Below are 13,728 nucleotides of genomic sequence, written 5' to 3' on the forward strand. Positions count from 1 at the left end.
TAACCCATCAAAGTGGGGATATATTCATCACGATAATAGCAGATAGAGAAACCCATCTAATTCTCATGCGTGATAGTCTGCTATATCTTTGAAGGAAATCTATCTATCATATTTGGACTTTTTCTTATCAAATGGAAATCATGTCTTTGTCCATTAGTCCAAAAATTATTAAATAATATTAATATAAAAAATCATGCCCTAATTAATTATCAATCGATGTTAATCTCAATTGAATTGGTTTAAGAGACTCCAACCAGACTCAATCCAACCAAAGCCTAGTTGAACCAACCTAAAATCCTTATAGATTGATCTACAATTATCCTAACACGGTGGAATTTGGACGTGGTTAGATCCAATTTGAACCGATCAGAATTAAGTCACAAATCAGGTCAAAACAAGGCTACTAGGCCAATTCAGGCCCAAATCCATACTAACAAATGCTCGAAATAGATCAGGCCAACTCAGCATAATGCTGGTTTCATGTGCTCGACGTGTTCATTGGAGGGGACAAAGGCACCACCAGGCCAGGGGCTGCAACACCGGGCCATGTTTGGGCCACAGACGCTGGGCCACCATGGCTCGAATTGATCCACGGGCTGTAGGCCGCATTGGGCCTCGCGAAGCCGAGTAGCCCCCACAGCGACCTTGGAACATACACCAGATGCACATAAGAGGATCCAAGTTGAGTCCAACTGAACCGTAGCTCGACCTGAGTCAAGCCGCACCGTGCGACTGGGTTCAACCGAGCCTAGGTTCCTATTGAACTCAGTTCTGACCGAGGTTAAATCAATTTTAATTTCAATGAATTCTTTTTCTTCACACAGTTTCAAAAAAATTACAAAACTAGCAAATTAGGGTTCCAACAATGGATTACTAACCCTCTATTTAACTATTTAATACAGAGGCATGATCTAACAGAATATAAAATCCATTTCATTTCATGAACAAATAAAAAACAACTCAATAAATTTAACTAAAAATCTTTATCATTCACAAAACTTCTCGATTAATGGTTATGAATTATTCTAAAAGCACATAGGAGACAACAAAATTTTTAAATAATCAAAACTGAACCTTTTATCTAATACAATAATAAAATAATACAATAGTACGTATAATACAATAATAAAATAATTCTATTTTATTATTGTATTATACAATAATACGTATAATACAATAATAAAATAATCAAAACTGAACCTTTTATCTAATACAATAATAACATAATACAATAATACGTATAATACAATAATAAAATAATCAAAACTAAACCTTTTATGTAATACAATAATAAAATAATTCAATAATACGTATAATACAATAATAAAATAATTCTAAACATTTATAAAATTTTACCAGGGGTCTAAATCATATTATACCTATCATAACTATATAAAAAAAATTATTTAAATAGCAATAAAATGAATCGTTCGGAGAACCTACATTTCACCTCCTGCTGCGCTAACCCGGTGTCGCTCTTAGAAGGGGAGGCATCCTGATCATTAAATAGGAGAAAGGGAGTAATTTGATTAGATACAAGATTCAATAATTAAAAAAAATTAAAATAATCTTTTAAAATTAATAAATCATATTAATTAACTAATTTGATTATATTTAAAATGATACAGATATAATAAAATCAGGTAAAAAAAAAGGAATAAACTATTTCACATAGATGGGAATATTCCTTACTTCTCGATTCTTTCGGCGGCGGTGGAGCACGAACAAGAAGACTCCAGCGACAACGACGACGGGAGGAGGAAGGCCAAGGCCAAGGACGAGTCCCAACAACCGTCCCTTGCCTTTCCCTCCCTTCGGCCGCGGCGAGGAGGAGTACCTGCCTCTCCTCCTTTCAGCAAAGCCGCCGCATGATCGGCCCGCCGGGCACAAGTCTAGATTACCGGAAATCCTGAGGAAGCACAAGCACAACAGCAAGAACACACTGAGCAACCCTACGATTCGTGCATGCAAACCGTTTGTGGAATTCGATTGGCTTACTCCAAGTCAAGATTGGTGTTCTGCGTCAGCGAGGAGGGTATCGATCCACTGAAGTTGTTGTAAGCCAAGTTTCTACAAGATGGAGCATGCACAATAATCTTCAGTACAGAAAGCTAAGCTAAAACTCCAAGCAGATTCTATCGCTTACAGTATTCGTAGTTTGGGCAAATTGCCTAAGAAATCTGGAATCTCCCCACTCAAGGAGTTATCGTGCAGATCTCTGTAACTCACCAATGGACACAGATCAGAGTGGTTGAGCAGACAACACAAAATGCTGTCAAGGTTTCAGAAATACAACTCACACAATTTCCAGGGCAGTTAATGCACCGAAGTTGGGCAGAACTCCAGTAAGTCTAAATCCGGATAGATTTCTGCATCAAACTAGAGATTAAGAATGGAATGATGCGAGTCCGAAGCTTGAGTGCGTCCAACTTACAGTACTGTGATTCTAGGTTTTTCATCGGAGCTGCATCTCACCCATTCCCAGTTGTAGGATAATGGGAGGCAGGGATCGCCATTCCAGTCCAGGAGGACCTCGAACTGTCGTTGCAGAGTCCCAAGTGCGTTCACTATCATGTTGAAATCAGGAGTTTTTAGCATTCGTATTCGCTTGATTGAGCATCGGCTATCAACATTGGATGGAGTTTCGATCAAAGACGTACCGTCGTCTGCATTGGTTCCATTGCTCAGAGCAGCACTGACAAGGAAAACCTCCATGGCGCTGATGATTGGCGGAAGCGTGGAGTCAGCCGTGGGCCTCAACTCGATGGCTGTGTTGGAGTTTGCTGTAATGTTAGCAAAGGATAACTCGATGAAATCCTGATAAGGCGGGCTTACAGGTGCTGAAACATGCACGCCGTCGACATAGATCTCGAAGGAACGCATCTGAGTGGCCTCTAGCTCGGACATCTCCGAGAAGTACATGTTCACGTAGATTGGCACGGTGGATGTCGATAGATAAGCGAGAGGAATCTGTTGGGTCCAGTCGGTCTTGGACAATTGGGCCTATTGAGCCCAAATCAATAAATCAAAGAAATTAAAAAAAAGAGAGAGAAAGTGAGGAGAGGAAGATCTGATTGCAGCTTGCGTGCGGCGGCGTGCAGAAAAAAGAGGAGAGAGAAATAGAGAGAGAAAGATTATGTTTTGAGTTTTCTGCTTGACGATCGGTGGCCAAACGTTGTCAGTTTCGACCCAAATTTTATGTGGAGAATCCTTGCAGCAAATTCTACAATCCTAACGGTGTTGATCTGCATGAAGATATGCTATCCTTGAGCCAAGATCTATGATCTTGATGTTATTCTGATCCTCTAGTTATTATAGAGAAGATCTACTGTAGTGGAAGTTTGAGGTAGACTACGGTCCCGTGATTTTTTCCACATTGGGTTTCCCACATTAAAAAGATTTGGTCTCACTGTATAATTGATTTATTGCTCTATTGTTTATGTTGTACTGATTGATATTAGCATTTTGATATGTATTTTGATGAGAAACCTATTTTGATACACAAAGAGGAAAAAAAATTATTCCGCATTAACAGGTTTCTTCCCAACAGAATCGACAAGCTCGATAGTTGGGTGGGTGCTACTGCAGTCTGCAGCACCAACGCTGGGGGCTTATCCATTGAATCCGGGACGATGAAGCTTGTATCACTTGCGAGTGTTGTCAACCCGTTCGATATTATGCTTGGGGTCCATATACGGTCATAAACATCATCCTTGTACCTCACGATTTGCTGTGCACCAAAGGCCTCCCTTGTTCGCAGGAATAGCGCACGGCTGGGGTCGACATGGGCATACATGCTCCACTCCAAGCTCCTGACCTCGATGGCGGACACGAACGGGAACTGGTTCGTCAGCATCAGGGCGACGCACACGCTGGTGGCGTCGCCTTTCACCACGTAGATCGCCTCGCGCGAGACCGGCTGATCCAGCGACGTCACCACCGTGTCCCAGCCGTTGGCGTCGAACTGCAGAGCGAAGCTTGGAGGAAATGACTTCCCGTCGTAGTTCCCGTAGTAGAAGATGGCACGGACGAGCACTCGTCCGCCGCCGCTAACGTCGATCCGGTAACAGCTCTTCCTCCTCGACTCGAAGACTCTGAGTGTGGTCATGGCCCGCGAGACCGAACCGTGGTTCCCGAAGACGACGCTTCGGGCGTGCCCGATGTACAAGTTGTCGCCTACCCATTCGATGTTACTTTCGTCGATGAACGACTCCGAAGATCCACAGTCGATGCTGAGGAACACTGCAGGTCACAGAGCAGGAAAGGGTTAGAATGCGCCGCAGCGGTAGCAATCTTAGCTCCATGAGAGAAGGAATAATACCACCAGCTGAAACAGTTGCGACGAGGAGAGGAAGTAGTGGAAGCAGCAAGAGAAGGGAGGTCTTGAGGTGCTTAGCCATGGAAGGTGGAGACTACGAAGAAGAAGAGCCTATTTTGGGCTACCTACGTTCTGCACAAAGAAGTCTATTAAAAGAATTTCAAACCAATTTTCATTATGTCGAAATGTTTCTCTCAGAGTGTCCTCATTCATTTTATATTTACGTTTATTATTTGAAAATGCTTCTCCATCCGCATGATGCAGAGTCGTATAAAACGAACAATCGATCTCCACTGTGTGGCTACCATGGAAAGACAAACGAACAATCTATCCCCACTGTGTCATGTACATGTCGACATTACCAGGGGAAGCTCGGAAGTCGAAGACTTCTCTGAGCTCATCCTGCGCCGACAAGCTCTGTGACACAAGTCGGCAAACGCAGCGTGTCTGGCTTTACGCGCTTGGAGAACTGAGAGAGGAGGGGTCATCAACAACGGCTGGGTTGGAATCATATAAGGTGTCGAAGCCAATGCAGCACCATTTGGACGTTTGCGCAGAGGTGATTATAACAGGAGGAAGAAGGAATTCAAGGTAATTACCAAGGCGAAGTTTCAGAGTTGGAAACCAAAAATGCTCCACCAGCAGCAGCACGCTTGAAACAACATAATTTGTCCCTGAGAAACAAAAATATATTTAAAATTAATGTCGATCCTTCACTGAAGAGTATATTAAACGGACGAGCATAATTCCAGATTCGTAATTCCAGCTCATAATTACTACTACAGAAGGGTTCCGGTATAATTCCAGATTCATAAAAGATGTGTTTAAGAATCAAAGGTAAATATCTAAATCCAATACTAGTCCCGCCAGCCAAACTAATTTTGAATGTTGCCCTGGTTGCCCGATTCTCAAACAACCCACTTAAAAGGAGGAAAGAAAAGAATCAGAACGACCACCTTGGTCAAATATGATTCACAATATGAATCTTATATGCTAGCATCTACTCATCCTTGTGCTTCGTGGGGCGTCTCTTGGCACCTGAAGAATTTGTGCTGCGTCCAACAAACTTGAGGACCTCGTCGATAAGGATCACTGGAAATGCAACCACCAACACCAGGAGCCACTCGTTGAAACTGAGAGGCACTATTCCAAACACTTGAGCAAGGAAAGGGACATACAATATCAAGAAATGCAGCCCAAATGAGATGGACATGGCCAAAAGAAGCCACGGATTGGCCCAGGGAGGCATGCTCAGAAGGCTCCCATCTTCGGATAATGCATTCAGTGAATTGAACATCTCAATTGCCACCAAGACAGACAGCGAAAGGGTCATAGCCTTCACCTTGCCGGTCTGGAAGTAGTCACAGGGATTGTCATCAAAGGTGAAACTCTGTGCTCCAGCAGTGAATGGTGCGACCTTGAAGCCCTCCCATGAGGAGCATTCTCCCCAATTAGAGAGTTGAGAATAGGTTACAAGAGTATGGCCATCACCACTCAAGTCAATGCCCGCAAAAGAACCATGAGTATACCATATAATGAAGATACCCACAGTGGCAATCCCCACATAAAGTCCGATGACCTATATATGGAGTTAAATAGGTCAGTAGAATCAAATATTTTGGCTAAAATATATTCATAGTACAAGTTAAAACTAGTCTTGCATCTACAGCCTGCCACTAAAAAGGTCTGAATCTTTGAAATAAAAAAAAAGTGTTACATGTAAAGTATAAAAATAACTAACTGCTATGAGATGACACCTCACCATTCGATGGGAACCCATTGAACTATAAATGATGACAATACCATGCAAGGACGGCTTATAATTAAAAAACCCAGTTGATCAAAACTTTATTCCTGCTATCTAAGTTTTAGGTTCTTTAACTTTAGCCCCCTAATTTTAACAGGCATCTTAACATCCTTTCCCTGGCAGATGCCTGTAAAGGTTTTATACCTATAACATGTATATACAACAACTACTATTGGTATGTTTTAATTGTTTCGATATAAAAGATGCAGAGCCTAAAATTTAACTCAAAATTTGCTGGAGTTAAAAATCAAAGTGAAATTACCCTTCTTTATTAAACATGAGGATTATCATACAACGCTTAGGCATCAAAGATCAACAAAAACCTCATCTCAATCATTTATAGGATCCATGCATCTTTTTACAAAAATACTAATAATAGAGAACACAGATGGTAATCAACTTATCAAGATATCAATTTGGAGAAGAAATGTGGTCAAAGGTCGAAGGAAGGAAATCACCAGACGTTGGATTGCAGGGACTAAAAGATGGTTATCATGCTAAGACAGTTATTGGAAATTTTTAGAAATGAAAAAAATGCTTCAAGGCAATTATCAATAAAATAATAAACTAAATTGCATTCATTTCCAGGTTTTCTTAAGAAAAAAGAAAGAATCACAATGGGGCCTTGGAATTTCAGAGTTGAAAGAAGAAAAAGAATAAGCAATTCACCACAGAAACAACCTAGGCCATGAGACATACAAGTAAACACATAACAAGTTAATGCATAGCATAAAACAAAGATAAAAGATGACTTACCATATAACGGAATAAAATCCATGCAGTAATCAATGAATCATCACTCCTACGAGGTGGCTTCTTCATAATATCTTTGTCAGGTGGGTTGAATCCAAGAGCAGTTGCAGGAGGGCCATCTGTGACAAGATTGACCCACAAAAGTTGAACTGGTATCAACCCTTCAGGAATACCTAAAGCCGCCGTAAGAAAAATGGAAGCAACTTCACCAATATTTGAGGAGATCATGTACCTGTAGTTAGAAAATGAGAGATATTCATAGCTAAAATCGTCAATGAACATAAACAAAAAAAGAGAAAGTGATTAAACAGCAATTAGGCATTCAACAGAATTTTGAGTCCATGTATTGCATGACAACAGCAATAGTATATTCTAAAATCAAGGAAATCCACAAAAAAAAAAAAATCCCATATGTTCATTAGTTGATTTAAAGCACTACTGTTGGCCAAACCAAGAGGACTGACTCACATCCAATTACTCGGTGGAGTAAGTTTCTGCAGGTTCATTTCTGCAGCAGAGAACAGCAGTAGCATACAGAAACGATGAAAACAAGAAAAGTAGTGTTAGGAACTAATGAAAATGTCAGGAAGGCATGTTGTCCACTGTGCACGACATTTGATCGTGAGAATTCCATTCATCTCTGATCCAGTAGTCAGACTAATACCTTCCCGTAAAAGGTCATTAAGTGATCAAATTCAATGCCAACCATGACTAAAAAGCCCAGCCATAGAGGCTAAATAACCAACCAAACAGATCAAAGTAAATTGCAATTCATGGCCCAACACTGCTAAAATATCTAGAAACAACTAAAATAATGAATTGTCTTAATGGTAGAATTATCTTTAAGTTCTCATTTATTTCCAAGATACAGTTAAAATTTAAGAAAAGAGATATAATAACAACGAATCCCACCTTTCAGGTTCTAGTATTCCACCAGAATTACCCTTTTATGTTAGTGTTTGTCCTCCCAGCTATTATCTTATTAAACACCATGGCAAACAGACTTCAATTTTACAACAAAAAAAAAGTTTTACGCTTAGCTATATATTACATTTTTACTAGTGAAAATTCACAAGAACATAAAGTACCATTCGTACTATTTAACTAGCCAAATTATACAAAGCATTCAGCTAGCTTATATGCATAAATCTGGTTGGGACATTCTGGATAAGAAGATACAATAACAGTTCTTACTAATAGTAAAATTGACAGATTGAATACTTTATTAAATAAAAAAGATAAGACCTTATGAAAGCTTTCATATTGTTGTAAATTGATCTTCCCTCACCAACTGCTGCAACTATTGTATTAAAATTATCATCTGCTAGCACCATGTCTGAGGCTTCCTTAGCAACCTGAAATAAAGCAATGTTAAGACAGCTGTTGCCATGAATTAGTATGGTTAGGGTAACACAATCTTTTAAAAACGCAAATGACCTTTGTTTAAGAGGATCAAGGTCTCAAGATGACAAACAGAATAGAAAATAAGAGTGGAACAAAATATCCAAAATTAGATGTAAAACTGACACAATTAGACATAAACAAAGTTTAGTTTCAAAAGATACTCTATCTTCACAATTACACCACAATCACATTACAATATTCTCTGATAAAGTAATTGCAACTGGATGATAATTTAACATGTTGGCAAAAGAGGGGGAAAAAAAAATCAATTTCATCTGGCAAAGATGGAGTGTCCAGTACCAGGAAATGGGTTACATGTGAACATAGGATGTTGGTCAGAACAAATAGGAACGGGCAAAGCTGACATAAAAGGTCCAGAATATCCATCAACTTCCAGTGCCGTATGAACATTAAGTTGCTCATTATTGTCTACAATTACACTACCTCACTTACAGCTCTAACTAGTCATCCATCCTCGCCAAGCATAGTTACAGATTAACATATTTTCAATAAATCTCATAGATAGTGGGACAATTTCTTACTTGGGTATGACAATCTAGACAAAATATAAAGCCAATGGAAAGCAGAAAAAGAAAAACAAGAAAGAGTGCAGCACATACCTCTGTCCCAGCAATGCCCATTGCTATACCAATATCTGCCATTTTCAATGCAGGGGCATCATTCACTCCATCCCCCGTCATTGCAACTACCTCGCCATCCTCTTTCAGCAATCTCACAATCTCTTGTTTATGCCTTGGTTCTGCTCTAGAAAAGAGAAGGCCACCATTTTGCCTCAAAAGGGACTTTTTCTCATTAGACGATCTAGACATAAAATCTTTGCCCGTGAAGCTCTTTGAATGTATATCTTCGTCAAGTGTAAATACACCTATGTCACGGCAAATTGCTTCAGCTGTTTCCTTGTTATCTCCAGTTATGACCATAACTCGGATGCCAGCTGTTCTACAATCTTCAATTGCTTTGTGGACCTCTTTCCGTGGAGGATCCTATAATGGTTTCAAAAGCATATAGACATGTCAATGGTGCCAACAGAGGCTAAAGAAGATGTTCAGTGAAGCAAGATGTCTTACTCTAAGCCCTACTAGTCCAACAAATATGAGACCAGTCTCAATGGATGAATAATTTGACGGATCAAGAAGAAGTTTATGAGCCGGGTGGTCTTCACCATCATATGTTGCAAATTCTGTTAGATCATCCTTATAAGCAAATCCCAAACAGCGCAATTGATTTGTTGACATGTCATGAAGAGCATCCAGAATCAGACTTTTTGACCTGTCATCTAACAGGACTACAGATCCATCAAGCAGTTGAATGTAGGAACTTCTTTCCAACAAATTTTCTACAGCACCCTGCCACAATGCAACATTAATTATTTATTATTCTAAAGACTTTCCATTCACAGGGAGTTAACTGCAGTTACAAACAAATAACAAAACATGAGAGGGACTTGGAAATTATATTTTAATAACTTTTTCAAATAGCAGTACATCAAGCATGCAGAACAAGTATAATATCTAAATCAACCATTGGAGGAATGGCAATCCAGTATAAGGCTGGGAAATAAAGTGATAAAAAAGAATGAAAATAAATCCCTTTCAGTGTGCCCAACAAAATTAAGTGTTTCTCAAAGTGTAAAATATAGCTCTTTTCCTTGGACAAAGAAGACAAAATGCTAGGGTCAGGGAGTAAAGGCAATAAAACATCTTCTATGAATAAGGTGTCAAAGTTATTTCGTCAGTTGAACAATGGGGTCAACATTCTCAATGTAGACAGACACATGAAGACAAAATGATTAGTTGTCCATCAGTTACTCATACTATAAGTCCCTTTAGGCCAGTTTCACCTGAACAAAACAAAGTTTTTCTCAAACCATAATTAATAAAAACACCATTAAGATAACAAATTGATTAGACAGAAAAAGGAGGGGAAAATACCTTTACAAGTAAACAGTTGGTTCCTGACTTTGATTTAACAATAACTCCCATCGACTTTCGAATGCGATCAAACTCAAGAGTAGCAACCCTCTGAGCCATTTCATTCCACCATTTACAGCACTCTTCCATTTAAAAGGAATATCATAATCATTTATAGGCAAATAAGCAAACGTGGATTAAAGTATCATAATTAGATCATTTTAATGCAAACTGAAATTTGAGGCTCGAAACATACTTAATATGTCATCCGAGTCCACCAATGAAGTATCACAATCGCCAGGAAGACCCATTTTCTCAACCAAGACCTGATATAATATATATATATATATATATATATATATATATATATATATAATTAATTAATTAATTTATCAACAGAGTAAGATCAAGTATATATCAAAACTAAAAATATGAATTACATTTACTATTCCAAAGTCACATCCAGAATAAATCTAACACAAACAGCTAAAATATAGGTATGCATATTTAACAACTAACTGAATGGCTTCAGAACAAGAACAAACAGACAAGAAAGCTACTCACCAGTGCATTTTATATTTCACATATGCACTTACAAAAGAATCTAGATACAGTGTAATTGATCTTCTATTTGATTTCCAGTTCTCTTCACATGATTATGTAGTCCATTATATTTTACCTAAATAAGGACTCTAGCTTTCCAATTCAAGGATAATTCTGCTTCAATATCCATATTAAATTTTCAGGAACAGGTGCTTCAGCATCAAACTAGAGCAAGCAAGGAAAAACTGCAATGAGAGGGAAATATATGGATTCTTACCTTCAAGGCTGCCTCCGTGGGCATACCACTGGTGACAAAGTGATGTCCTGACTGACTGATGCTCGAGTCATTACAAACAGCTGCAATCTTAGCAATAATTTGAAGATTTGCATCCATATCACTGGATGGCCATTCATGGATCTTCCCATCACGAGGATTGTATGTGGTACCATCCACTTTGAATGTTCTAAGTGTATCTGTCCAGCGCCCCATTGCAACAAGCCTTACGACAGACATCTGGTTTGTGGTTAATGTACCAGTCTTATCAGAGCATATCACAGTTGTGCAACCCAAAGTCTCAACACTTGGTAGCTTCCGGACCAATGCATTCTTTTGTGCCATCTTCCGTGTACCCAATGCCAAGCAAGTAGTGATAACTGCAGGCAACCCTTCTGGGATTGCTGCAACAGCCAAGGCCACAGCAATCTCAAAGTAATAAGTACACTTCTCAAAAGAGAACTTGAAATTACTCGGCCAGCCATCAACATACTCCCAGGTTAAGAAGTACTTCACATTGATAAGCCAAACAACAGCACAAATCACACCAATGATAGCTGTAAGGACCTCACCAAACTCATTCAGTTTCTTCTTCAGTGGCGTATCTTCTTCACTCTGTGAAGCTTCATGAATCTGCGAATGTATCTTACCAATTTCAGTGTTCATGCCGGTCTGTGTAACCAAGCACACACAGCTGCCATTCACAACTGTAGTACCTGCAAAGACCATGCATTCCTTCCCTTGGATATCTATGTCTTCAGACTCAACTACATGGTTGGTTTTATTCACGGCAGCATTCTCTCCGGTAAGAGATGCTTGTTCTACCCTCACAGTAGAGCTGATCAGGTGCAAAATCCTCAGATCCGCAGGAACCTTATCCCCAACCTTGAGCTCCACAATGTCACCTGGCACAAGCTCCTTAGCAGGCAGATTTGGAATTAGCTCACCGTCCCTTCTAACGGTGGCATGCTCGGACTGGATTTCTTTGAGGGCCTCAAGTGCCTTCTCGGCGTTGTTCTCTTGCCAAACACCAACGATTGCATTCACTATTAGAATAAGGAAGATCACCAAGGGTTCGACAAAAGCAGTGATCCCCATCTCACCACCTTCGTCGCCATCGCACCAAGCCAGCACAAAGGAAACGACGGCGGCCACAAGGAGGATCCGGACCAGCGTATCCTTGAACTGCTCAAGAACCAAATGCCAGATCGATGGCCCAGAGTGCTTCTCGAGTTCGTTCAGCCCATAAATCTCACGCCGCACCAGCACCTCGTCGGATCGGAGCCCGTACTTAGCCGAAACCTTGAATTCGGCCTCGCACTCCTGGACACTCCTCGCCCAGGCGGGAAAATTCGAGATCGGCGTCTCAACACCCTTCTTCCCGTCATCCTGCCCTACTTTCCCCATCCCCACGCCGCCCCAACCGACAATCCCAGCGAAAACCAAATCTATCCTACAAATCCCTCAAATCCATGCTTCCCGACAACGCCATTTCATGCCTCACCGACTCAAAAGTCCGACCCCACCGACCCGCAAAGAGAAGCCGAGAGAGAGAGAGAGAGAGACAGAGAGAGAGAGAGAGAGAGAGAGAGGGAAAAGGGCACCAGGGATTCGTCACCCAACACGAAGAAGACTTCTTCGCTTGCGGTTCTCTCGCTTCCGTGATCCCTCCCTCACTTCTTCCTTTCTCGCTTTCGACACGAAAGAGAAAACCCTCAGGCGAAGCGATCTCCCGATCGCTCGCCCTAAATAGAACGCCGTCTCCGCCAGCTAGACTCCCAACGAAACGAACACGAGCACTCATCACCATCTACCCCGTTTGCATCTACGTCGTGATCACACCCGTAAAACCATCGTGGGACCCACATTCAAGGCGGAGTACGTCCGATCCCCGTAAACACACTCGCGTCACCCTCGTTTCGGTCACCCGTCGTGTTCACCTATCTGTCCTGCAATGGGGTCCTCGCGGGCCCCGACGCCACCTCCGGTCACAGGAACCGAGGCCTAATCAGCTTTATTTTATTGGCCATCGCACAATATTTTTTATGGGCAATAAATAAAGGGCGACTTCAGGAAATTTCCGGGAGGCATCATGCAGGGTTATATCAGTAAATTTATTTGGTGTGATGATATCACGTGCACGCTTCTTAATGCTGACCTCCATTGTAAAATGTTTTGGGTCTAATAACGCAGGGACACATAGCTGATGATGCATTATGTCCGTTTCAATGTTTAATGGATCAAGTCACTGACTAGTTGTTGGCAAAAGAGACTAAGATACATTTTCTTCAAACAATTCCTTGGTATATTCTGCTTCCTTGAATTGAAACCTGTTGAAAGAAGTGAGAGATGGCATTGAGTTGACGTCAACAAGATTAAGGGGGATCTATCAAAATAAGGAAAAAAATTTCTAGTGAAAGTTCTTAAAAATATTGATGGAATTGATGAGTTGAAGATGATGCTGTGTGATGCCAAGCATGAAAGAGCAAGGAGTATTGATGATTCCTTAATAGCAGCTCTTTGAGTATTAAACATGTGATCACTGGGGATTGCAGGATTAATAGTGGCACATCACTCTTTTTCCTTTTGAAATGCCAAGAACATGGGTGAGTAAAGTTCGAGTGGGGATTTTTTCTGACTTTTAACTGGAGAAAAAAAAAGAAGAAAAGTGAAAAAGCAAAGGCTGCATGACTTGATT

At 40.5% G+C, this 13,728-nt stretch overlaps 3 protein-coding genes across 4 annotated transcripts; all 3 read right to left on the reverse strand.

The window, feature by feature from the left end:
- Window positions 1-1,949: 1,949 nt before the first annotated feature.
- On the reverse strand, window positions 1,950-2,965 carry LOC135613796 (probable LRR receptor-like serine/threonine-protein kinase At1g05700). The gene is made up of 4 exons (XM_065110830.1): window positions 2,661-2,965; window positions 2,435-2,567; window positions 2,301-2,369; window positions 1,950-2,218 (listed from the first exon to the last, which is right to left on the reverse strand). The coding sequence occupies exons 1-4, from the start codon at window positions 2,920-2,922 to the stop codon at window positions 2,143-2,145; spliced, it is 540 nt and encodes a 179-aa protein (XP_064966902.1). The 5' UTR covers window positions 2,923-2,965; the 3' UTR covers window positions 1,950-2,142.
- Window positions 2,966-3,421: 456 nt separating this feature from the next.
- Window positions 3,422-4,450, reverse strand: LOC135614905 (uncharacterized protein At1g24485-like). Of its 2 annotated transcripts, none has more exons than XM_065112770.1 (2): window positions 4,325-4,444; window positions 3,422-4,242 (listed from the first exon to the last, which is right to left on the reverse strand). In XM_065112770.1, the coding sequence occupies exons 1-2, from the start codon at window positions 4,398-4,400 to the stop codon at window positions 3,458-3,460; spliced, it is 861 nt and encodes a 286-aa protein (XP_064968842.1). In that variant the 5' UTR covers window positions 4,401-4,444; the 3' UTR covers window positions 3,422-3,457. The 2 variants fall into 2 exon arrangements, with proteins under 2 accessions (XP_064968842.1, XP_064968841.1); XM_065112769.1 differs by having other exon boundaries at window positions 3,427-4,242; window positions 4,322-4,450.
- Window positions 4,451-5,010: 560 nt separating this feature from the next.
- On the reverse strand, window positions 5,011-12,804 carry LOC103987894 (calcium-transporting ATPase 1, endoplasmic reticulum-type). Its single transcript, XM_009406347.3, has 8 exons — window positions 11,034-12,804; window positions 10,470-10,539; window positions 10,235-10,356; window positions 9,371-9,649; window positions 8,903-9,286; window positions 8,124-8,233; window positions 6,882-7,110; window positions 5,011-5,897 (listed from the first exon to the last, which is right to left on the reverse strand). Exons 1-8 carry the CDS (start codon window positions 12,435-12,437, stop codon window positions 5,319-5,321), a joined length of 3,177 nt encoding a protein of 1,058 aa, XP_009404622.2. The 5' UTR covers window positions 12,438-12,804; the 3' UTR covers window positions 5,011-5,318.
- Window positions 12,805-13,728: the final 924 nt, after the last annotated feature.

The sequence above is a fragment of the Musa acuminata genome, chromosome BXJ2-6 (genome assembly GCF_036884655.1).
Source record: "Musa acuminata AAA Group cultivar baxijiao chromosome BXJ2-6, Cavendish_Baxijiao_AAA, whole genome shotgun sequence".
In the NCBI taxonomy this organism is placed as follows: domain Eukaryota; kingdom Viridiplantae; phylum Streptophyta; class Magnoliopsida; order Zingiberales; family Musaceae; genus Musa; species Musa acuminata.

What these genes read in the sequence shown, in the direction of transcription:
- LOC135613796 (XM_065110830.1), bottom strand. Translation starts at nt 2,922, where the DNA reads ATGTACTTCTCGGAGATGTCCGAGCTAGAGGCCACTCAGATGCGTTCC. An exon ending in AAACCTAGAATCACAGTACT is followed by an intron (nt 2,370 to 2,434) that starts GTAAGTTGGACG and finishes AGTTTGATGCAG; the next exon opens with AAATCTATCCGGATTTAGAC. An exon ending in TTAACTGCCCTGGAAATTGT is followed by an intron (nt 2,219 to 2,300) that starts GTGAGTTGTATT and finishes GGTGAGTTACAG; the next exon opens with AGATCTGCACGATAACTCCT.
- LOC135614905 (XM_065112769.1), bottom strand. Translation starts at nt 4,400, where the DNA reads ATGGCTAAGCACCTCAAGACCTCCCTTCTCTTGCTGCTTCCACTACTT. An exon ending in CGCAACTGTTTCAGCTGGTG is followed by an intron (nt 4,243 to 4,321) that starts GTATTATTCCTT and finishes TGTGACCTGCAG; the next exon opens with TGTTCCTCAGCATCGACTGT.
- LOC103987894 (XM_009406347.3), bottom strand. Translation starts at nt 12,437, where the DNA reads ATGGGGAAAGTAGGGCAGGATGACGGGAAGAAGGGTGTTGAGACGCCG. An exon ending in CCACGGAGGCAGCCTTGAAG is followed by an intron (nt 10,540 to 11,033) that starts GTAAGAATCCAT and finishes ATATTATATCAG; the next exon opens with GTCTTGGTTGAGAAAATGGG. An exon ending in TTGGACTAGTAGGGCTTAGA is followed by an intron (nt 9,287 to 9,370) that starts GTAAGACATCTT and finishes AAACCATTATAG; the next exon opens with GATCCTCCACGGAAAGAGGT.